Source organism: Phalangium opilio, unplaced genomic scaffold, assembly GCF_054372755.1.
Source record: "Phalangium opilio isolate 3A_F unplaced genomic scaffold, DU_Popi_V2 ptg000042l_1, whole genome shotgun sequence".
Taxonomy (NCBI): Eukaryota; Metazoa; Arthropoda; class Arachnida; order Opiliones; family Phalangiidae; genus Phalangium; species Phalangium opilio.
In genome coordinates this window covers 5,328,500-5,353,448 of record NW_028324166.1, presented here as the reverse complement: position 1 = coordinate 5,353,448, position 24,949 = coordinate 5,328,500, and the positions used below count along the sequence as shown (strand labels likewise).

Here is a 24,949-nt window from a genome sequence, read left to right as displayed (position 1 = left end):
GTTATTAAATTATATGAGACCTGGAAGCCTTCCCCTTTTGTGTATACTCATATTATGCAACGCGTGAGGTGATAAAAACACGATTGCCGGCCAGATTTTCCACTTGTCTCTTTGTGGGCTAGAGGCGCCACTAGGGAAATGAAAATCACACTTGTATTTTTGGTGCCCAATGTCTCTTAGACGCTGGACGGAAAGTGGCGTGAGACGTTCCATCATAGACATAATGATAGATGGATACTTAAAGAGGATTATTTGCTTATGGTATTATCAAATTGAAAATGCTTTGGATTGTAGTCCAGGAAATTTCTTGAAAACGGAACGAAAAGGTCAACGCGTCAAATTGTGATTGAAAATTAAAGGAAGTTGTGCCTCCTGTGGCGCCCCTAACATCCTGGCTAAGCTTCTACACTAAAATTTACATTGCCAAAGGCAGGAACCAATCAGAACTCGTCCAGGAGGGCGGAGCTAAAACTAGCCTTTGCTAACCTGAGCCATGGCTGAGCGGGCCAGTAAGCTAGCTCCTCCCCTCGACTATGGGAGCATCTAGTGGCATTTGTTTAAACTAAACCACAGCCAGCCGAGACTTTCTTTAAATCCCTGCCAATTATGAACACCTATAGTGTTGCAGAGTCACCGTAGAGAAAAAATAATCTTTCAGAACATTCTGTGAACGAAAGCAAGAACAATTGTGCTCATTGAAGACTAACAATCAAATTTCGGCTCCTGTGACGCACCTAACATGCTTGGTTATCTTCTACACACCAATTGTAGGAACCAATCAGAACTCGTCCACGAGGGCGGAGCTTAGCCGAGAGGGCGTCAGTCAGTTAGCTCCACCCCTCGACTATAGGGACATCTAGCGGCATTTTTTTTAAACTAAACCACAGCCTAGACTAACTTTAAATTGATTCCTGCCTGAAACAATAAACTATAATAAAGACAATGTTTCTGAATAAAACTTCTTTTTACTTTTATGAATTCTGTTTACAAACATTCTTTGTTTTGGTTACAGAAAGTGATTTTCAAGTAAAAATAATACATTTTTTTCCCTTTTTAAAATATGTCTATAATATTATTATTCAAATACCAACTTTTTAATAAACCTTGTTAGAAAAAATAGGCCACAATTTTTATTTATTTTATTTTTTTTTTCTTTCAGTAAAATACCGGCGATATAAAATTTTAAACCATTACAATTAACAAATACAGATCTATAATGTTACACAGGTTTAAATATTGGTGACCAGTTTTATATTCTTTGCTTTTAATTAATACATTTGTTACTATTTTATTTGACAATATAAAACATTGCAAGTTTTCCTGATTAAAATGAGATTCGTTTTAAAAATCACGCAATAAAATTATATTTGTGCATACTTATTAAAATAACACAGACAAATCGTTAAAAAAATACGAAAAAATAGGTCTACAGATCAAAACTTAACTTCTACAGTAGAATTAACGTATTGAAATGTAAAGACCATGTGGAATGATACAGAATATTACGAAGTGTAAAAAAAAGTGACTTAAAAAAAGTATTCGATATAAATGTTTCTTAGCTACCATCTTTTGATTCCTAAATTTTCATTTTCCAGGCTATAATACTTAAACTAATACATAATTTTAATTTTACGTGGGCAAATTTTTGATTCTTTTGGTCTGAGTATAAATTATTTTCAGAGACGTAGGCGTGGCCTGTTTCGATAAAGTACTCGGGCATTGAGCGCCTTGTTGTCGTTCAAACTGCGCCTTTTTTGGACACTCTTTTTAACATACAAGCTAAAGGATGATAATTAAAAGCGGTAAAATACTCTAATTTGATTAGCTTCACCGCTAATTAGAGTCTGGCGCTACAATAGAAGCTTGTATGGTACCCTTAAAATCATTAACTATAAGTAAAAAAGCTAGAGAATTGCCCTCATTTACCATTAATTTAGTATCGAGTATGCCTATTAGTTGATACGATTAGCCTTGCGAAACCGTATCGTTACCGTTTTAAGTTCGTAAATCATCCGAAAGAGGGCGCCCATTACCTAAGTTTACGGTTTCGCAAGCCGTATCGTTAACGTAACGTCACGTATCCAAATACGAACAGAACGCCATCTGATAACGTTTCTTAAACGATGCTTTCGGACTTAGGTAATGGGCGCCCTCTTTCGGATGATTTACGAACTTAAAACGGTAACGATACGGTTTCGCAAGGCTAAGTGGACTACTTGCTTAATATAATTGCTTAAAAATTGCGAATACTAGACGTAAATAATCACCGAGTACTGGGCTTAAAGCAAAGTGCGGGTCACGTGGATCCCCTACAAGGTGACTTTCCTCTTGAACTCCAGTTTGGACTTGGCGAAGGGAAGTGGGCGGGAGTTATACCTTCACTAAGCCAAAATTAAGAGTTCAGGAGGAAAGTAATTAAACTTGTAGGGAACCACGTGACCCGCTCTTTGCTTTAAAACTAACATATCAGTTGACAACAAACGTATTTGGTGTTTCAGACATGTTGAAAGTATATAACCCGCCAAACCTTAAATATTAAACTAAACACGCGTTAAATAGTACCCAAAAAAATACAGAACAGCATAATAACCTAAAAATAAATTATAAAACCTAATTTTTAAAACTTTTGAACGCTGTGTACTTTCTATATTAAGAAAGCTACACTAGCCACAGCCCACTCGATCACGCAAGTGGGCTGTGCACTAGCTAACCGGTATTTTTCTCGTTTTATATGTATTTTAGCAATTAGCCGCAATACCGCGTAGCGTACCTTCACTAGTAGTTTACCACCGGCTTTTATCACTACAAAAAAATCAGATCATGTTAGATTATGTCTAGAAACCTTTGATCTGATTTCACTAACGTTATGCCTAGTAATGGACAAAGAAATGCTTAATGTAAACAACGTTAATAAGAAATTGCCACCTAATTTTGCAATCAATGTTGCTAATAAATAATTGCTTTTCTTGTTTGCATAAAATAAGTGTTAGAATTAAATCCTGAATAAAATGGAACGGAACTTATGATACAACTCCTTTTAAAACGTTCAGGCTCGTGAAGCAACGGTTAAGTACTATTAAAATGGAATTGTTACGATAACATCCATTATTGACATTAACAGTATTACATTATATCGATGTAATAATATCTGGTGTGATTAAAATAAGGCAAGGGTCATTTCATTTGAAACTATTTTAAGATTCCAATTTAATCCTTGAAAGTTCGAAAAAGAAAATCCAGGGATTGTTTGGGAGTTTCTAAGAATTATTTTAAAAATCAAAATACATTAGGATTTCACTGATAAATTAAAAGTTACGCCTTACTCTGACCAAAAACGTTATATCCTTGGAACATGCTATGCCAATTAAGCGAAATTTGATGTGATAAACACTGCGCCAAATATTGAACAGACCACTTAGAATTTGTACGATTTTAACTTCCAATGGGCTGCATTACAGGACACTGATGTTCCTTAGATTTTTGGGAACGTACTTTCTCCAATAGTAAAACGTACTGCCCCAATGGGAGGCTTTTTAGAAACGGAGTTTTCCCCGCTTGGAGGTATTAAAATTACCCTCCGCCTCCACGAAAGGCTTTGGGCGCCATCTAGCGGCGTAATTTTCCTCCCGTAGACGCTAATGTTAAAAAATGGAATTTGAAAATGTACTTTTAAACATCAAAATGTACTTTTTGTACTGAAGACTTTAAAAAGTACAATTGTACTACTCATAACATCAGGGTTACAGGAGAACGCCACGACTCCCAGCTCTTAAGTGATTGCTTAGAGTTGCAACTTTCATTTTATCAATGAACATTATCTGATGCATTTTAATTTTTAAATGAATTTGCAGATATTTCCTGCATATGTTACACTATGCAAATATGTCGACACATCAAGTGATTTTCCTCTTTGACCAACCTTAAACCCTAGCTTCTACAATTGTATTAAATGATATCGTTGCAGTTAAGTAACCATTTTGAAATTTGACGAAAAATATAACCTAATTGCTATTATTTCAACCTATGCAATGTTGTAGCAGACGACGGTAACCCCTGTAGCAGACGACACTAAGTCTTTATATAATACTTTATTCTCGATCGGAACCTATCGCATGATGTTTAGCACACGCCTCCCCATGTAACGTACTGTTATGTGTCAGATCACATTCTTTCAGTTAAGTATATTATGCCTTAATTCGCCTTAATTCAATCACACCAGATTAACATCAGTTTAATATTAATTTCTATTATAATTACCGGGAACTCTTATTATTTATTTATTTATTTATTTATCATTAATTTTTTTTTTCATTTTGTTGAACTTGAACTTGAACTTTTATGGCCTCTCATAATAACAATGGAAGGAATATTACGTACCATCGACAACCAAAATATAAAGTTCTCTCGTTTTTACAAATATGATATATATTACAGATGAAGAAAATGCACGGTGATTCAAACGGTTTGAATGACATTACGATGCTAAATGAACCATTCTTTCTTTTTTGAAACGTCGTGTCCCGTTTTACTATGCATGATGGCGGTATCAGCGTCGGGAGCGTCTTTGGCTCCTTTGTCCTCGTGCGTCTTATATTCGCCCTTATGACGCGACATATAGCGGCCGATGATGATAGCCATTATTATTAAGGCAACGAAAATGACAGCCAGTAGACCTAAACAACAGTTAAACATTCAATATCATTCATTTTAAAATCCTGCGTTGGAATTAAAAGCGTGGCTCCTTTGGCGCCCCTAGCATGCTAGCTATCTTCTACACATAAATTTTACCTCGCCAAAGACCGGAACCAATTGGAACTCTTATACAAGGGCGGAGTTAAAACTAGTCTTTGCCAAGGCGACTTTCTTTACCAACTCCAGTTTCGGCTTGGTGTAGGCCCACTAGCCTTCACCAAGCTAAACCCGGAGTCCAGTTTTGGCTTGGAGAAGGCAGCACACATTTGTAGGCGGGATTTATAAGTGCACTAATAAACCCCGCTCATTAACCTTCGCTAAGCTAAACCCTGAGTTCAGGAGGAAAGTCACCTTGTGGGGGATAAACAGAACCCGTGCTTTGCTTTAAATCATACTATGTTTCAAATTCCCAGATCATTTCAATGATTTTGAAATCGAATACACTCCACACTATTACGTGGCCGTGGCACTACTTACTAGATGTATATATGGGTATTTTCTACAGTGCAAGGTGAGCAGAGATAGCCCTACTGTGATAGCATTTAAGCATGATATTTACATGCTAAACCCGACAAAATTACAAATATTTAATTCAGAATCAAAATTAATCCAGACCACAGCGAGACCCCTTCAAGTGCCCAACACCACCACAAACAATTAAGAAAATCAATCCCAAAATTGGAATTTAACCTACCTCCAAGGATGGCTGATTCGTCAATAGGCGCCCTCTGTTGGGCAATATAAACACCGGGAGCTAATGTTGGAGGCGGCCTCGTTTCGTCTTCCGCTTCGGGATAGATGATTGGTTCAATACCGCAATTGTCTTCTCTGATATTTTCAGGGAAGGCTCGAACATTATCTTTCCTACTTTCTTGGAAAAATCGCCGTAATGGAAAGTAATCGTCAAATTGAACTCGAGATATGCATCCTACAAAACCCTCTCCCGAATCCATTGTTTCTAAAAAACATAATGATTAAACAGTGAATGCTACGACAATGATATCACGGATTTGTGATTCTATGATCAAAGGCTTGAAAGGGTTAATGTAAATTTTGGTCTATACCAACACTTAATGCAAAGCGCGGGTCACGTGGTTCCCCTACAAGGTGACTTTCCTTACGAACTCCAGTTTTGGCTTGGCGAAGCCATTTGTGGGCGGGATTTATAAGTGCAATTATAAATCCCGCCCACAAATGCTTCCTGCCTTCGCCAAGACAAAACTGGAGTTCTCAAGGAAAGTCACCTTGTAGGGGAACCACGTGACCCGTGCCATGGATTAACTAACGCTAGGGATTGTTCACCAACTGGGTTTCCCATGTAATGCTATCGCCAACTACATGTTTCGAATTATTCCTTGATTCCCCTCTTCATTCCCCCAAATTTGTTGGACCAAAACGGATGTAGACATAGCGCCATCTCTCGGCAAAATAAATCGTTTTTGCCCAATTTAGGCAGTATTTCAATTTTGACGTCATAGACCACGTGATATTTGGTCCAATTTTCTTATAACTTCCTGTTAGGGATAGTAGCTGCTGCTAGGGGGCGTTTGGAGCATGCATGCGTTATCTTTTTGGGGGAACGAACTATCCCTAACGTTAGTTAATCCATGCCCGCGCTTTGCTTTAACAAAGTACAATCTTACCATTTCTTCCAACATAGATACTCTTCAATCTATTGAATTGAGCATCTGCTTTTCCCTCAAGTTTGAATGTATGAATGATTGGTTCGTAATTATCCACCTAATTGGGTATGTTTTAATTATTTATTTAGAATAATCGCCAATTTCAAATTAAAATAATAGATTTGAAATACCATTGTAGGATAAAAATTATTAAGCATGGGCGAATACTCGAGTAACACGAATAACTCGATCGAATATCGAGACGAATAACCGTCTCGATATTCGATAACCCCCATTTCGGGTATTTGAACGAATATCGAATAGTGAATTTTACTATTCGGGCCTACTATTCGTTAAATATTCGACTAACTATTCGTTAAATATTCGACTAACTATTCGTTAAATATTCGATTAACTATTCGTTAAATATTCGATTAACTATTCGAGAAAACAAAAATATTAACCCTAAAAATGTTTTAAAAAAGTAATGGCAGTTACATTTTTAAATGTGTAAGTTTCTATGGGAAAATAGGCCTGAAGTGCTACTACTCTATAGCGTATCTAAATTCTAAATATAATTTAAATTGATTTTAATTAATCCTTCTATTTCTGACTATTCGATAACTATTCGCTAATGGCAATTTTAAGTTAAGCCTAATTATTCGATATTCGGTTCCCAAACAACTATTCGTCTCGGTATTCGATAAGAAAATTTTTCACTATTCGATATTTGTCTCGACAGTCAAAAACTGGTATTCGCCCATGCTTAAAAATTATATAATAATTAAAAATTACATACATATATAGCAATTTTAGCTCCTTTGTCCGATCGAACCATTCGTATGTCGTGATATTGCCCCAGGGCAAAGTTTTCATTTTTGATGATAATTTCTTGCCTCTCAAAGCCAAAGTCAAATACAAGACGCAAATGACCTATGATATAATAATAATAATAATGTTTCAACATCTGAATGATAGATGGCGCTTTAAAAGTAATATTAATGGTTTCAGAGTTTGAACAAATACATACCACTCTGTGACATCATTAAATTTAGATATTCCCCAGTTTCGGATGAAACGCCAAAAATCAATCCACCATGATCTGTAGTAGTAAACCCGACTCTCATGTATTCCTCAAGCGTTGATATCGAAGTGTCAAAGTCGTAACGAATATAGCTGTCACTTCGCAGTGAAACTCCAATTTCTGTTATGTTAAGAGTTAAATTCTCAAGTTTATTATTTATTATTATAATTAGTTATAGTTAATTAATTATAATAAACAGGAGCTTTACCATCGGCGCAAATAGGTCCTTTAAAGCCAGTCCATTGACAATCGCATGTATATCCCGCATATCCTTCGTAGCAAGTACCGTTATTTAGGCACGGGTTACTCTCGCATTTTCCGAAACATCCTGGTCTGATTCCATAAAGGCCTCTTTCAGCGTAACCCAAAAGATCTATCAATTCTCCGTTAAGCATCAATGCTCTAATGCAACCGACAAAACCTTCTTTGTAGTCCGTAGTTGCTCCTAAAGTGATAGAAATAAGGTATAATTTCTCAAAGAAAGAATAGACTAGCTACAACTTAATGGGATAGTGGGGACTATAAACTAGATATGTGTGGTTAACTGTTTCAATCGAATAAAGTAGAGAGAGACCCACCTTATTTAAAAAAAATATAACCCCCAATTTTATTTATCTCCCATCAAAAACTACCAGAAAGTGCCTAGGAAAATTTTAAGAAATACTTTGCGACCAATGAGGAGAGGTATTTTGAAATATAGGAGCGAATATTAGTGTTAACTATTCGCGAATACTAGGCCTAACTATTCGCGAATACTAGGCCTAACTATTCGCGAATACTATGCCTAACTATTCGCGAATACTAGGCCTAACTATTCGCGAATATTAGTGTTAACTATTCGCGAATATTAGTGTTAACTATTCGCGAATATTAGAGTTAACTATTCGCGAATATTAGTGTTAACTATTCGCGAATATTAGTGTTAACTATTCGCGAATATTAGTGTTAACTATTCGCGAATATTAGTGTTAACTATTCGCGAATATTAGTGTTAACTATTCGCGAATATTAGCGTTAACTATTCGCGAATACTAGTACTATAGTCTGTCAAACGAAAGAAGAGCCCTGAGAAATTTGTCCGAATTGGTGTCGCCACCATCGACCCCATAGTACTTTATCAACTTGTTTTGTTTTGTCAATAGTCGTCTGTAATATAGTCTGCTATATACAGATAGGCTTAATCGCAATAGAACTTATGTCATTAAAATATATTGCAATGCTAGTTCAACAAAGATAAAACTGGTGTCTTGTCGTTAATTTTGGTTTATATTCTTTAATACTCGATGATCGTAAAAAATCATGAAACATAAACATATTAAATATATAATGCAAAATTTATTGGTTCTATTGCGATTAAGCCTATCTGTTTATAGCAGACTAAATTACAGACGACTATTGACAAAACAAAACAAGTTGATAAAGTACTATGGGGTCGATGGTGGCGACACCAATTTGGACAAATTTCTCAGGGCTCTTCTTTCGTTTGACAGACTATAACTATTCGCGAATATTAGTGTTAACTATTCGCGAATATTAGCGTTAACTATTCGCGAATATTAGCCCTAACTATTCGCGAATATTAGCCCTAACTATTCGCGATTAATCGGGTAGTAAGAAATTTAGTAAGGCCTTAGGTATTCGATTTAGAATAAAGTTCAATATTTAAATTGTTCGATTCAGTATTTGGTAAGGAAAATTTTTGGTATTCAGTAACCAGTTCAATACCCAAAAAGTGGTATTCGCAGACCTCTACTATAAACCTATCATTAACGTTTGGATTGATACTTTTTTAGGTAATTAGAAAACGATAATCTCTTTTGGTTGCAATTACTAAGAACTCACCAATAACAAGTGGACTCGTCAAATGAAGCGCTCTAACTGGACCAGTCCTTTCTCTGGCCTCTGCGCTTATTCCTCCATCAACGACAACTCTAGCTTCTCTCTTGTTTCTCTCAACCAAAATGGAATGCCAGTTATCATCATTGAGCGTGTAAGCAACTTCGACGCTGACTGTGACGGGTCCAGTTCCAGCCAAATACTGGAACTGAATTTGATCTCCGCCAACCAAAGTAACTTTGATGAAATCTGAAGGGCCTTTGCTATGAATGATTACGCCATATTCTATCGTAGTTTTAAATTGAAAGTATATATCGCCCGAATGGCCCATATCAAATGGTGGTAAATCAACAGTAGCGCCCAAGAAACGGAATGTTACAACGTTGTTGAAGATGGCTAAAAATTTAAAAGGGCATCATGGAGGTCGTTTGTTTCATATTAATATTTAAAAAGGACTATAAGAGTGCAGTTCCCCTTCAAAACTGTAAATCATTAACTTACAGTCTCCTTCGCATATTAGAGGTCCTAAAAGATATTTTCCTTGTTTTTCTCCCAGGGTCGATCCAGTATCTCCGAAACGAAGTTGTCGTACGGGTAAATATTCCATTTGAGTTATTTCCCCCATATCAGATAACCAGCCATCGGAATCGGTAGTATCACAGTTGCACCATTTTCTGGGGTCTTTACAAGTGCCATATAACCCGCAAGCGCACTTTCGAGATCCAGGAAGTGAACCACCCCAATAGTCCATTTCTTGATTATTTCTGCTCACCCACCATGAATAAGGTTTGAAGTCCGTTTGGTCTTTCGCTAAAAAATAATATATTCATTAAAAAATGTTCCCGAGTACTAAAGGCAGAGACTTTCGACATTTAATAGAGACCAATTTCTCCAGGAAAAATAAGTGTGGCTAAAAACTAACCTAAGACCATTAAAGACAGATGGACTGGAATGATAAGCTAGAACCTCCGTTCTTCCAAAGACATCGCCTTAAGCCACACCCCTTTAGCCATCTGAGGCCACACCCCTCTAGCCATCTTAAGCCCCACCCTTCTAGCCATCTTAAGCCCCACCCCTCTAGCCATCTTAAGCCCCACCCCTCTAGCCATCTTAAGCCCCACCCCTCTAGCCATCTTAAGCCCCACCCCTCTAGCCATCTTAAGCCCCACCCCTCTAGCCATCTTAAGCCCCACCTCTCTATCCATATTAAGACACACCTCTCTATCCATATTAAGCCACACCTCTCTATCCATATTAAGCCACACCCCTCTAACCATCTTAAGCCACACCCCTCTAACCATCTTAATCCCCACCCCTCTAACCATCTTAAGCCCCACCCCTCTAGCCATCTTAAGCCCCACCCCTCTAGCCATCTTAAGCCCCACCCCTCTAGCCATCTTAAGCCCCACCCCTCTAGCCATCTTAAGCCCCACCCCTCTAGCCATCTTAAGCCCCACCCCTCTAGCCATCTTAAGCCCCACCCCTCTAGCCATCTTAAGCCCCACCCCTCTAGCCATCTTAAGCCCCACTTCTCTATCCATATTAAGACACACCTCTCTATCCATATTAAGCCACACCTCTCTATCCATATTAAGCCACACCTCTCTAACCATCTTAAGCCACACCCCTCTAACCATCTTAATCCCCACCCCTCTAACCATCTTAATCCCCACCCCTCTAACCATCTTAAGCCCCACCCCTCTAGCCATCTTAAGCCCCACCTCTCTAGCCATCTTAAGCCAAACCCCTCCAACCATCTTAAGCCAAACCCCTCCAACCATCTTAAGCCAAACCCCTCCAACCATCTTAAGCCAAACCCCTCCAACCATCTTAAGCCAAACCCCTCCAACCATCTTAAGCCAAACCCCTCCAACCATCTTAAGCCAAACCCCCTCCAACCATCTTAAGCCAAACCCCCTCTAACCATCTTAAGCCCCACCCTTCTAGCCATCTTAGGCCACACCCTTCTAGCCATCTTAGGCCACACCCCTTTAGCCATTTTAAGCCACACCCCTTTAGCCATTTTAAGCCACACCCCTTTAGCCATCTGAAGCCACACCCACTCTAGCCATCTTAAGCCACACCCTTCTGGCCATCTTAGGAAAAGAATCTCCAAGTGCAGCGTATGTATTGAAAATCCCAAGTAGCAAAGGAAATTAAAGGAATAGCGACGTGATTTAAAAATGACCTCAAATCTAAAGAAAACCTTACTTTTTTGAGAGTTTAAACTCTTCTGATTCCAAAAATATGCTTGAATAATATTTAATTATGAGGGAAAACACAGAAAAAACACTTTGAAAACTTGAAATTTGGGGGACAAAGGCAAATTTGCGGAGAAGATTTTTGGCGGGTTTTTCTCCTTGATACGTCACTCACGGCATCTCGCAGAAAAGCCAAGCGCGAGACTCCCGAGTTTACTAATGCGGCGCGCGCGCGAATCTGAATAAATTAGGCTTAACGCTGCGCGGCGACACTAACAGGCGCGTCACGTGAGCGACATCTAGAGTGAAAATTTCTCCTTACTACGTCATCAAACGAAAGAAAATCTCAACTAGGCCTTTTCCAAACACAAAACTTTGATTGCAATTTAATAAATTGCTACGAAACCAAATAAAAAAGTAAACATATCATAATAAAATAGATTTTTCAAGGATTTTTTTCGCATTTTAAGTTTGAGGATGACGAAAATTATGTCACTAACACTTTAAGAATGACTTACATGGTGAATTGAAGAGCCGAGATCTGAGGCAACTATAACTTAGCATTTGCTTGCAGGCAAATGATCTGTTGACAACCTGAACAATCTGTTCCATACTCGCGTCGTAAACAATGTCTTGAATGAAGCTGCCTGGTTTGACAAAGCCTTTCACTTCAGTTTCACGTTCGTTTTTGTGATGAATTATAGTTCGTACCTCCTCATCGACTGATATTGGATAGAGAAAACTTTTAGTAATTAAACCAAGTGGCGCTTTAACTAATGGTATATAATTACCTGGGAATCTACAACTGACAGGGAAAGGTTCTAAAGGTCCACTACCATCGACGTCAATTTTAAGATCAATATCTCTGCTTTTAGGGTTGTCAATTTTGTAAGCTTCGCATGATAATGGGTGTTTTGCTATAAAAAATACGTTTAGGAACCAGTTACAATAATGGCACAACTTATAGCAATTAACGGGTTAGTTAAGTGTAAACAGTGTATTTGTAAAACGCGTCCGGGTATTTGTAAAACGCGTCCGGGTATTTGTAAAACGCGTCCGGGTATTTGTAAAACGCGTCCGGGTATTTGTAAAACGCGTCCGGGTATTTGTAAAACGCGTTCGGGTGTTTGTAAAAAGCGTTCGGGTGTTTGTAAAGTGTTCCGCTGTTTGTAAAAAGTGTTCCGGTGTTTGTAAAAAGTGTTCGGGTGTTTGTAAAAAGTGTTCGGGTGTTTGCCAAAAGTGTTCCGGTGTTTGTAAAAGTGTTCGGGTGTTTGTAAAAAGTGTTCGGGTGTTTGTAAAAAGTGTTCGGGTGTTTGTAAAGTGTTCGGGTGTTTGTAAAAAGCGTTCGGGTGTTTGTAAAGCGCGTTCATTTAGCTTTACAAGTTACTACCCTAATAATAGGTATAAGAACATGAATGTAAACTTACAGGTATGACAGACCGCTCCAGAATATCCTGTTCTACTACAATCGCATGAAAATTCATTCCAACTTTGTTTACAGATGCCACCATGTTCGCAAGGGTTTGGATTACACCTGTCCATCATTTGACAGGCATCTATAACTAAATCTGTGCTTTTCTTATGCTCCGGTAACGATACAACATCGATAAAACGGTTTTCAATGTAAATAAATCTCATGCAACCGATAAAACCCTTTGCTCCATGAACACCTCCTAATTAAGAAAAGAAATACATATTGATTATCCAGTTCAAATCAATTCAAAAGTTTCATATGATCGAACCTCCGATAAGATATTCCTGCCCAGTTTTAAACGAAAATTGTCTCTTGGTGATACTTGGTTTTCCGTCGAGGTGAAGTTCTATTTGATTGTTACCCAAAATAATCATAGTTTTATGCCAACTGCCATCGTTTAGAAGCTCTGAAATTATTTAATCATTAATTAATTTCTATTTTGAAAGTGATTATCTTAATTGAGGGGATATTAGTGTTTAAATTCATAATTAGATTAGCATCATACGCTACGAGCAAACGAAATTAAAGTGGCGAGCTACATATTTTTGACACCAGATGGCGACACCATTATGTCGTCATAATTCAGAAAAATAGCCTATTTTAATTATTTTCCTTTTTCAAATATTTTCAAATAACAAAAACTTAACTGCTTAATTAACTATGAAAACTAAAGGGTGGATAAAATTAAATGCTACTATCCCTTTATAAAAAAAATTTAATGAAATGTGTTAATTTACCATCAAAAGGTTTCAGAATAACCTGTGGAGTTCCAACACCTTGAATTTCAATTTCGAGTCTACCTTGTTCCAAATAAACCTGCAATAAACGGATTTTTAGATCCAGACAGGAACACAAAAAGCGGGTAAAAGGTTGCCACGGAATTTTCAGAACCAAATTCCCTGACTTTTCCAGGTTTTCCCTGACCATTTTCTGAGATTTTCCCTGACCATTTTCTGAGATTTTCCCTGACCATTTTCTGAGATTTTCCCTGACCATTTTCTGAGATTTTTCCCTGACCATTTTCTGAGATTTTCCCTGACCATTTTCTGAGGTTTTCCCTGACCTTTTTCTGAGATTTTCCCTGACCTTTTTTAGGCCGAAAGTGTAAATGTTTCCAGCACGTTTTAAGTGCTTATAATTAAATAAACTCGATCTAAATTAAGTTTTCCAATGTATTAGTTGCACCAAAATGAACCAGAAACATTTTAACTATAAATAACAGTCTAAGAGATTTTTTGTAAAGGCATTTACTTTATAAAAACAATTCTAGACATTTTTAAGGATTGCTCAAGAGTTCACTTTGTGTTAAGAGAGGATGAGGAGAAACTTTCATTACTCTTTCAATAAAGACTTATCCCCAGAAATTTTACCCACTAAAATCAAATTCCCTGACTTTGCTGGAACTTTAAAAATTCCCTGACTTTTCCCTGAACTTTTCGGCCCATTTTTAAATTCCCTGACTTTTCCCTGACCTTTTCGGCCCATTTTTAAATTCCCTGACTTTTCCCTGACCTTTTAGGCCCATTTTTAAATTCCCTGACTTTTCCCTGACCTTTTCGGCCCATTTTTAAATTCCCTGATTTTTCCCTGACCTTTTCGGCCCATTTTTAAATTCCCTGACTTTTCCCTTGACCTTTTCGGCCCATTTTTAAATTCCCTGACTTTTCCGGCCCATTTTTAAATTCCCTGACTTTTCCGGCCCATTTTTAAATTCCCTGACCTTTTTGGGCCATTTTTAAATTCCCTGACCTTTTCGGCCCATTTTTAAATTCCCTTACTTTTCCAGGTTTTCCCTGACCCGTGGCAACCCTGGACTATACTGATACTGTCAGTTTGTGCCTATCACTGTCTGAGTACCTTTCAGTTTTCCCAAAAGTTAAAAACCAGCAAAACAAATACCTTTACGTGTCCTTCGCCAGAAAACTTGTTATAAAGAAGCATCCCATTTTCGTTAAACGTTCGGAAGTCAAAACTGCTGTTCATTGATTCTTGAATATAACCTTCAACTTTAAAATGACTATCTAGGGTTGTGAATGTTACTGGAATGACTTGCAAGTACTGGAAGTAAATAGAAATACATATAATGTCCAAGTCCTAGTACCTAAAGCGCGTCACGTCACGTCACATACCCAGCATGTATTTTGCAAACTGCCTTGCTTTTTGTAATAATAATCGCGATTTTCATTTAGTTCTTGAATGAAGTTTGTTTGATTGATAAATAAATTCTCGATGCAGCCGCTGAAATTCTTGCTTACAATCAGTCCTTCTTGGTTAAAATTTGGCAGACCTCCCAAATAGAGCTATGATTCATACAAGAAAAGTTATTTCTTAATTATTAAGATCTCGAGTAACATTAAGCCTTGGTTAATTTAATATGGACAACATTTAATCAGAGTTATAAGAATATTTGTGGTACCGCGATGATACTTTTAGCGAATTCCATTTCAGGGTTCATACAACTTTTGGAAAACAAATTTCCCTGAGATTTCCAGGTTTTTCCCCATACACTTCCCTGAATTTTCCAGGTTTTTTCCCGTATATGGAGTATCCTATGGAGCAAATGTTGACGAAAGAGGGGGGGGCAAATAGGACTATAACATAATCAAAGGACATCCCCGTATCGCTAATATAACCAGAGTTATGAGCCTCCAAAGTTTAGTGTAATGTTAATCCTATGGAGGGTATGTTTATGAACATTTTGATTAATTACCCGGCCCCTGTTTGACGCAAATTTCCCTGATTTTTACTAAAAAGTCTAAATTTCCCTGAGGTTTTTGTCAACTATTTATTTTCCAGGTTTTCCAGGCTTGTATGAACCCTGCATTTACTGATCTCTGGTGCTATTGAAGAAGTATGAAATTCACCAAGCTTGGGCTGGTCGTTTTGAACAGATTCGGAAATCACGCGTGTTTTATTACTAAAATAATCTATAAACGTTCTAGGCGCCCTCTATCGGATTCTATGACGTAATAGACAAAAAGGGTGCGATATAGCAGCTCGTAAATGGAATTCGCTATTAGAGATGTATGAAGGAGCTTTTATTCCTTTAATGACGTCACACTGACCAAAAACCTCACATCTCAAAAAGTTTTATCAGTAACAGGGAGATCAAAGATTCTAAGTCTCGTATAACAGTTTTACGTAATAAGCTTACTTCTTTGTCTAGATTAAGTTGAGCAAATTCTCCTCTAATTTTCTCCCTAACAACGACTCTATCTACTGTGAATGATATTTCTTTTTCATGTCGGTATATCAAGACATCGTGCCATAAGTTATCATCGAGTAAACTCCCAGCAGCTACGCTAGTAAGAACTCCTTCACCACCTGCAATTATAGTTTCAAATAATTAACATTAACATACTTTGCAGACTTAGAAACAGTCTGCACTAAATAATACCTAAATCGATGTTCAACAGAAGCTGATTTCTGACTAGTTGCAGGGCAAAAATATCATGTTGCGTTCCACGACTATAAAGTATGAGGCCATCGGCATTGTTGGTTCGGAATCTAAACCTAATTGTATCTTCGTGAGAGGCAACAACTCTACGTGAAAAATCAAGCGAGACATAGCTCGATCCGTCAAAATTTAGAGAATCCGCAACTAAAAAACATAAACCACAAATTAATTATTTAAAACAAGTCAGGGCTGTGGTTTAGTTCAAACAAATGCCGCTAGATGCTCCCATAGTCGAGGGGTGGAGCTTAGCAAAGGCTAGCTTAAGCTCCGCCCTTGTGGACGGACGAGTTCTGATTGGCGCGCTCCCATAGTCGAGGGGTGGAGCTTAGCAAAGGCTAGCTTAAGCTCCGCCCTTGTGAACGGACGAGTTCTGATTGGCGCGCTCCCATAGTCGAGGGGTGGAGCTTTACAAAGGCTAGTTTAAGCTCCGCCCTTGTGGACAGACGAGTTCTGATTGGCGCGCTCCCATAGTCGAGGGGTGGAGCTTAACAAAGGCTATTTTAAGCTCCGCCCTTGTGGACGGACGAGTTCTGATTGGCGCACTCCCATAGTCGAGGGGTGGAGCTTAGCAAAATTTAGTTTAAGCTCCGCCCTTGTGGACGGACGAGTTCTGATTGGAGCGCTCCCATAGTCGAGGGGTGGAGCCTAGCAAAGGCTATAGTTTAAGCTCCGCCCTTGTGGGCGGACTAGTTCTGATTGGCGCGCTCCCATAGTCGAGGGGTGGAGCTTAGCAAAATTTAGTTTAAGCTCCGCCCTTGTGGGCGGGCGACTTCTGATTGGCACCTGCATTTGGCAAGGTGAAATTGGCGCTGGGGCACCACAGGAGCCGACATTTGCTTCAACACTTCAATAAATTAATCAAACAGTACCATAGTCACAGCCGTAAAGCTCAACTCTTAACGAGATCCGATCTCTCCATCTGGTGGGATTTATCTTGATGTATTGGGCTATTATGGGCGTGTCAAATTCATTATACTTCTCACTGTCGCCGTCAACATTTCCATAAAACAACTATAATCAAAAATGAGAACCAAAATAGGTAATTAATATTCATGACGTGGAAAATATTGTCTTAAAACTAAACATGCTAGGTTTATTTTTTATTATTCCAATCAACTTGCATTTAAAATTAAAAAAATTCAATAATAATGAACGTTATTGAAAATCACCATGCACGTCAAGCTACAAAATCAAATAATAATATTAAAAGCATGTTCGTTAATTTTAATAATATTATTATCTATCTATAATATTTAAGACGGTACAAACAATTCGTTTTAGTGCCGACTAATGGACACTACGCGTTAGGCTTCTCCAAGAAGCACATGGGAGTAGTCCCTTGGACGAATCCGTTAAGTGGTACTAGTGGTAATTCCCCTTTTATCACTTTGGATCTGGAAACTACTCCCATAGAGACTGGGTAACTTTCGAAGGTTCGCCAGGTAGCTCGAGCGCCGCGCCATCTGACGGTAATTCTGCGAACCTTGGTAAGTTATCCAGTCTATATGGGAATAGTTTCCAGACCCTCCGTCAGTGGCGCTGGATAGGAATAGGGCCAATTGGCGCTGCAATCTCGCGGAAAACTAGGACTAGGTGGTCACCCCCACTCTTGGTCTCTTGGCGTCACGTGGTGCCTGTGACGTATTTCAAATAATTTTTACCCACCCGCTGATGCCTCCCTTTAAAGTGAACGCCTGAGGGTTGGCTTACTTTAAACATTTACAAGTATTTAACTATCAAAACCTTATGATAGTTAAAATTAACACTACTGCCTCATTAACATTATTGTAACCTTGCGAAAAAATTAAAAATGGTTGGTAATAATTCACTAATATTTTGCAAATTGCTCTGAAAAAATTGATAAAACTAGGCAACAATTGCAGGTGCATAAAGTAGTAATGTCGATAATGTAACCAGTATTGGTTGGTAGCTGAAAATAAATAACTACCACAACATGCAAATAAAATAATAAGAATTAACGCATAGCTCGTACAAACGATCGAACGGCAATTAAAACTATGATCTGCACAACTTTTGAAATTAATTTGTTCATTCACGAGACTGAACATCAATCTTGCATGATCTGATTGATCTCACACCTTTGGAGTACCATCTTGCGCGGGAACAGTCCGCCAGGCGTCTCCGTCATTACTATGTTGAACAATATACTCCGTAACATATTCGAAGGAGTACGCTCTACCCTTGGTTTTAATTGCTCTGACTTCCTTCTCTTCTTTGAAGACAATTGTTAAGAACTGGTAATAATCTGATATATTCGCAGTCCATGACTTATAATCTAAGTGGTAATAAATTTCACACAATTACTTGCAAAAGACGCCCCCAATCTCGCAATATTTCCATTATGTAGGCTTAAGATGTATGTAACAGAGTTTGTGGGTGGTAAATGCTAGTGCAAGTGAGTGTAGTTTCGGTAGATATTCACTATTCAAATTTAATTGACACGGAATATTTTTTGAAGTAAGTTCGCGCATGATCCAATCAGTTTCTTCCAAACTTGCTACGTAGAATATCTATATACAATTCAAAGTTCTGACTGACTGATAATCAACGCCCAGCCCAAACCGCTTGCCCAAGAAGGCTGAAAATTTGCAGGAACGTAAAGTTACTCATAAGTAGTAGGCGGGTACTAAGAAAGATTTTTCAAATCCGCCGCCATCTTAAAAAATTGCGCCCCGAAATGTAAATAAAAATCATCTCTATGCAACAAAGTCCGCATATATTTAGTACACTGGTTTCCTTCAACCTATAGAATGGTCTTTCGGGTTCGATTTGTTGCCATCTTTTCAAATGGCGGCCAGAAATTTAAAAACCCTTCTTTATGGAATATTGTCCGCGTGAAAAGTAATAAAAAATGTTCCGACGGGCTGACGGGCAACGCCGAGTGCCTTCGCTCCTAGGGTGCTACAAAAATATTAGTCATCAGTAAAATCTACCCATTCTTTATAACACTTTGATGGAAGTTCTAATTACACGCGAGCGATGCCGCTGGTAACGGCTAGTATCTATATGCAAGTCAAAGTTCTGACTGACTGATAATCAACGCCCAGCCCAAACCGCTTGCCCTAGAAGGCTGAAAATTTGCAGGAACGTTACTCATAAGTAGTAGGCGCGTACTAAGAAAGATTTTTTCAATCCGCCGCCATCTTAATAAATGGCGCCCAGAAATGTAATAAGATCTTCTCTATGCGTGAGTTTCAACCGATTTCACAAATATTTAGTACACTGGTTTCCTTTATCCTATAGACGGGTGAATGGTCTTTTGGGTTCGATTTGTTGCCATCTTTTTAAATGGCGGCGCGAAAATTAATAAAAATGTCTCGACAGGCTACGCCAGGCGCCTTTGCTGCTAGTAATATAATAAATTCCATGCTTAAAGACATTATTATTACACTGTCATTTATGCACTGAAATGAATGAATTCATGTCGTTGATGCCAACCTCTCACAATGGGAAGTTGGGGTAGATACAATTGTAGAATGTGACCACGTGACAAACAAGCCAAAATCCCCCCCCCCCCCATAAAAACAATATCAGAAGCAATAAGCATTTAATACAGTTGCTATATGTTCATAATTCGACTCATTCTTGGATTAATGATAAAATCAATGATACAATATGTAGGCTAACAATTTTTAAAACTTCTACAAATTGTACTAAAATCTTAATGAAGCAATGAAGTTTCTTCAATATACCTTATTCTTAATTATCATTTCACAAAATCTCTTTAAGATATCCTTGTACGATATAGTGGCATTAAAAGCTACAAACCTTGGGGTGTCCCTCTTTGTCTTTAACATCGGCATAATCATAATCGTTATTTCCGTATTCTATTCTATATTCTTGAACAAATTCGGAAGTGAAGGGTCTCCCTTGCGTCGCTATACCCGTTATGTTGCGTTTATCTTTCAAATTAATTTTCAAATACTGCCCAAAATCTGAACTTTTAGCTGTCCATGCTCCATTCCCTAAAACCATGCAAAAATATAAGTGTCAACACTTAATACCGAGACATGACAGACTACTTTCAAAAATGCTGCCGCAAATAAAACTAAAACTAAAACTAATACTAAGTTCGTACTAAAAATAATTCGATCTCTTTTAAGTTTTACAAATAAGCCTACGGTAAACGATTAAACATGCAAATTTCATCTATTGTCACAAAAATTCAAATAAAAGCTCGTTGGCACTACACAGAAATCAATTAAAAATAAATAAGTAAAAGGAAAAATATAAAATAAATAAATGAAAGCAAAAAATAAAATTTAATAAATGAAAGCAAGAAATAAAATAAATAAATGAAAGCAAGAAATAAAATAAATAAATGAAAGCAAAAAATAAAATAAATAAATGAAAGCAAAAAAAAAATAAAATAAATAAAAGCAAAAATAAAAAAATAAATGAAAGCAAAAAAAAATAAAATAAATAAAAGCAAAAATAAAAAAATAAATGAGAGCAAAAATAAAAAAATAAATGAGAGCAAAAATAAATGAGAGCAAAAATAAAAAAAAATAAATGAGAGCAAAAATAAAAAAAAAATAAATGAGAGCGAAAATAAAAAAAATAAATGAGAGCAAAAAAAATAAATAAATAAAAGTAAAAATACATAAATAAAAGCAATAAATAAAATAAATAAATAAAAGCAAAAAATAAAATAAATAAATGAAAGCAAAAAATGAAAACTAATAAATAAAGCAAAAAGTAATAAATAAAAGCAAAATAATAAAAATAAGAACAAAAAATAAAAATAAATAAATAAATAAAAGCAAAAACTAAAAATATAAATGAATAAATAAAAGCAAAAAAATGTAAAAATAATAGATAAAATAAAAAATACATTAAATAAATATAACTAACTAAATAAAATTAAAAATAAATAACTACATAAGCTAAATAAAACCAAAAATAAATAACTAAATAAAACCAAAAATAAATAACTAAATAAAACCAAAAATAAATAACTAAATAAAACCAAAAATAAATAACTAAATAAAACCAAAAATAAATAACTAAATAAAACCAAAAATAAATAACTAAATAAAACCAAAAATAAATAACTAAATAAAACCAAAAATAAATAACTAAATAAAACCAAAAATAAATAACTAAATAAAACCAAAAATAAATAACTAAATAAAACCAAAAATAAATAACTAAATAAAACCAAAAATAAATAACTAAATAAAACCAAAAATAAATAACTAAATAAAACCAAAAATAAATAACTAAATACAAAATACTAAACAAAAAGTACTAACTAAATGAAAATTAATAACTCAATAAAATTTGGGTTGCTTTATTTAATATCAAAAAAATAAATAACTAAATAAAAATAACAAACTAAATACAAAATACTAAATAAAAAATACAAACTAAATGAAAATTAATAACTCAATAAAATTTGGGTTGCTTTATTTAATATCGAAAAAAAAATAAATAACATTTGCTAACTAGATTAAAACGGCAAGCAAGCAAAATTAAAAAAATTATACACTTTGTTGTGCACTGTTTAAAAAAAATGAAATTGCTATTAATAAGCATGCATGGATAGGTATTTTGCCGGAACCAACAGTTAAAGTGTTGAGTGGATTTGAATAACTTTTGACAAAGCTGCAGTGGGTAATATTTTTCATTGTTCAGTGGTGAAGAGACAGATAAGTTTGGAACTAGATTGGGCGGAGTCATGGTGAAGTCACATGGTAGGGCATTTTGGTCCTGTGGAAAATAAGGCGGTGGCACAGGGCAAATGACCACTTTAAAAATTGCCTGGACCAGTTTAAAAATTAAATTGGAGAGGGTCAGTGGTCCATGAGACCCCTAAGAAAATTCAAGGGTAACTGGAGTCCAGACATTATCTCAAATATTTTAATTATCCACCTCTTTAGTTTAGCAGACGACATGCCCTATGGTCATGGACCAGTTTATTTATTCCAGGCCAGGGGGGGGGGGGGTCGCTGGCCTAATGTCCAGTTTTAAAAAAATCCTTATTTCCCACCCTGGTCCTCACTCCTCTCTCATTATAGCCCACTCGATCGCGCGCAACACGACGCAAGCTGCTCGCGTTGTCCAGTGCGTGATTGAGTGTGCTATGCCCTAATACAGTATCTACTGATTTATACCAATCATGAGTAATGACTTTGCTTCCCAGAGGCAGAGGTCTGCCCAACCTAGTTCCCGATTTATATTATAACAGAGCATATTTTATAACCCAGAATAGCTACAAGCTAAATTGTTCTATATGATTTGTTTTTCATTTTATATAAATGAACTTTGATCAGGGCCTTTTATTTTTAATATTATATCATACCATTTAGCCTTGCCCTTTCTGGACCTCTATCCTTAGCCAAAAAGGATGTAGCGTAGATTGAAGATTCTTCCAATAGAGGTCTGCTGCAATCTGTTTAAGTAATAAAGTAAAATCAGTATGGACAGTTATAGCATTAGGGTTTTGTCAGATTAGGTTAGGTTAGGTTAGGTTAGGGTTAGGTTGGATCAAGTTAGCTTAGGTTGGATTAGGTTAGCTTAGGGTTAGGTTGGATTAGGTTAGCTAAGGGTTAGGTTGGATTAGGTTAGCTTAGAGTTAGGTTGGATTAGGTTAGCTTGGGGTTTGGTTGGATTAGGTTAGCTTGGGGTTTGGTTGGATTAGGTTAGCTAAGGGTTTAGTTACATCAGATTAGCTTAGGATTTGGTTAGATTAGATTAGCTAAAGATTTGATTAGATTAGACTAGGGTTTGGTTAGATTAGATTAGGGTTTGGTTAGATTAGCTTAGGATTTGGTTAGATCAAGTTAGCTTAGGATTTGGTTAGATCAAGTTAGCTTAGGATTTGGTTAGATCAAGTTAGCTTAGGATTTGGTTAGATCAAGTTAGCTTAGGATTTGGTTAGATCAAGTTAGCTTAGGATTTGGTTAGATCAAGTTAGCTTAGGATTTGGTTAGATCAGATTGGCTTAGGGTTTGGTTAGATTAGATTAGGGTTTGGTTAGATTAGATTAGGGTTTGGTTAGATTAGATTAGGGTTTGGTTAAATTAGATTAGGATTTGATTAAATTAGCTTAGGATTTGATTAGACAAGGTTAGGTTAGGATTTGATTAGATTAGGTTAGGTTAGGATTTGATTAAATTAGGTTAGGATTTGGTTAAATTAGCTTAGGATTTGGTTAGATTAGGTTAGGATTTGGTTAGATTAGCTTAGGATTTGGTTAGATTAGGTTAGGATTTGGTTAGATTAGCTTAGGATTTGGTTAGATTAGGTTAGGATTTGGTTAGATCAAGTTAGCTTAGGATTTGGTTAGATTAGATTAACTTAGAGTTTGTTTAGATTAGATTAGCTTAGGGTTTGGTTAGATTAGATTAGCTTAGGGTTTGGTTAGATTAGATTAGCTTAGGGTTTGGTTAGATTAGATTAGGGTTTGGTTAGATTAGATTAGATTAGGGTTTGGTTAGATTAGATTAGGGTTTGGTTAGATTAGATTAGGGTTTGGTTAGATTAGATTAGGGTTTGGTTAGATTAGATTGGGTTTTGGTTAGATTAGATTGGGTTTTGGTTAGATTAGATTTTGATTTGCTTAGATTAGATTAACTTGGGGTTTGATTAGATTAGATTATGATTTGCTTAGATTAGATTATGATTTGCTTAGATTAGATTAGGGTTTGATTAGATTAGATTAGGGTTTGATTAGATTAGATTAGGGTTTGATTAGATTAGATTAGGATTTGGCTAGATTAGATTAGGTTTGGTTAGATAAGGTTAGGTTTTAAACAAGGTTTTGTAGGGTAGTTTAATTTGGTTATGATTATATCTGATATTGGTTAGGGTTTACATTAGGGGATAATTTGCAAGTGTGTTTTAAGGCAACTACTACATTAATTGAAACTGCGACTATCTTGGACCCTCCTTTCTCCTTTGATATTGGATTATACATTTTAAGTTGATTACCATAAAGAGATTTGACACTCTTAGTTTTATTCTCATCATAATATAGTTACTTCCCTAAAGTATGAAGTGCTGAAATAATACAAATGGGGCATATATACCTTAGAGAGGTTCTGAAAATAGAACCAAAATTTAAATAAAGAGCTAAATACTATAATTTCCAGTTATAATGCAATGGGAAAGCAGTGGGCTTGTCTCTCTATGGTAAAATAACATGTACAATGCATATATGGTGTTTACAATCGTAATGTTAAAGGTACATTCCCAAAGTTCCCTTAACTTAATTTAACAAATTAATAAATTATGCTTACCATTTGAATATGAAAAATCCAAGCAAACTACTAAAAACCCTAAGCAATTAAGCCATTTCATTTTCTAATTAAATAAACGACCCAAATAACAGGGAGTGGGTCCGTTGTCATGTGAATGCTATGCCTTGGCCGGTCCACACCCAGAAGTTCAAATTCTTCTACAAAAAGGTGCTTCCGGCTAAGTTATGTAAATATGAAATGTATTGTAGTTGTAGAAAGATCTGCCTTTCGTCTAAAACTATTAGGATCTTATGAAATAAAGCAGTTATTTCTTTAAAATTCTTATTTATTTTAGTGTTCCTTATTATTTTTCTTGGAT

The 24,949-nt window shown here is 36.3% G+C and overlaps 2 protein-coding genes across 8 annotated transcripts; one reads left to right on the top strand and one right to left on the bottom strand.

Moving 5' to 3' along the window:
- Positions 1-945: 945 nt before the first annotated feature.
- On the bottom strand, positions 946-24,827 carry Nrx-IV (neurexin-4). The gene is made up of 21 exons (XM_089836560.1): positions 24,631-24,827; positions 22,692-22,781; positions 20,156-20,352; positions 17,236-17,377; positions 16,307-16,510; positions 16,064-16,233; positions 15,039-15,209; positions 14,809-14,967; positions 13,647-13,725; positions 13,178-13,315; positions 12,863-13,108; positions 12,227-12,352; positions 11,954-12,157; positions 9,736-10,044; positions 9,241-9,630; positions 7,607-7,843; positions 7,345-7,518; positions 7,114-7,247; positions 6,336-6,432; positions 5,387-5,650; positions 946-4,673 (listed from the first exon to the last, which is right to left on the bottom strand). Exons 1-21 carry the CDS (start codon positions 24,689-24,691, stop codon positions 4,483-4,485), a joined length of 3,783 nt encoding a protein of 1,260 aa, XP_089692686.1. The 5' UTR covers positions 24,692-24,827; the 3' UTR covers positions 946-4,482.
- Positions 10,038-19,893, top strand: LOC149678625 (uncharacterized). Of its 7 annotated transcripts, XM_089836570.1 has the most exons (3): positions 10,038-15,590; positions 15,706-15,760; positions 15,852-19,893. In XM_089836570.1, exon 1 carries the CDS (start codon positions 10,176-10,178, stop codon positions 11,139-11,141), a length of 966 nt encoding a protein of 321 aa, XP_089692696.1. In that variant the 5' UTR covers positions 10,038-10,175; the 3' UTR covers positions 11,142-15,590; positions 15,706-15,760; positions 15,852-19,893. The 7 variants fall into 7 exon arrangements, with proteins under 7 accessions (XP_089692696.1, XP_089692695.1, XP_089692692.1 ...); XM_089836569.1 differs by having other exon boundaries at positions 15,706-19,893; XM_089836566.1 differs by having other exon boundaries at positions 10,038-15,760.
- Positions 24,828-24,949: the final 122 nt, after the last annotated feature.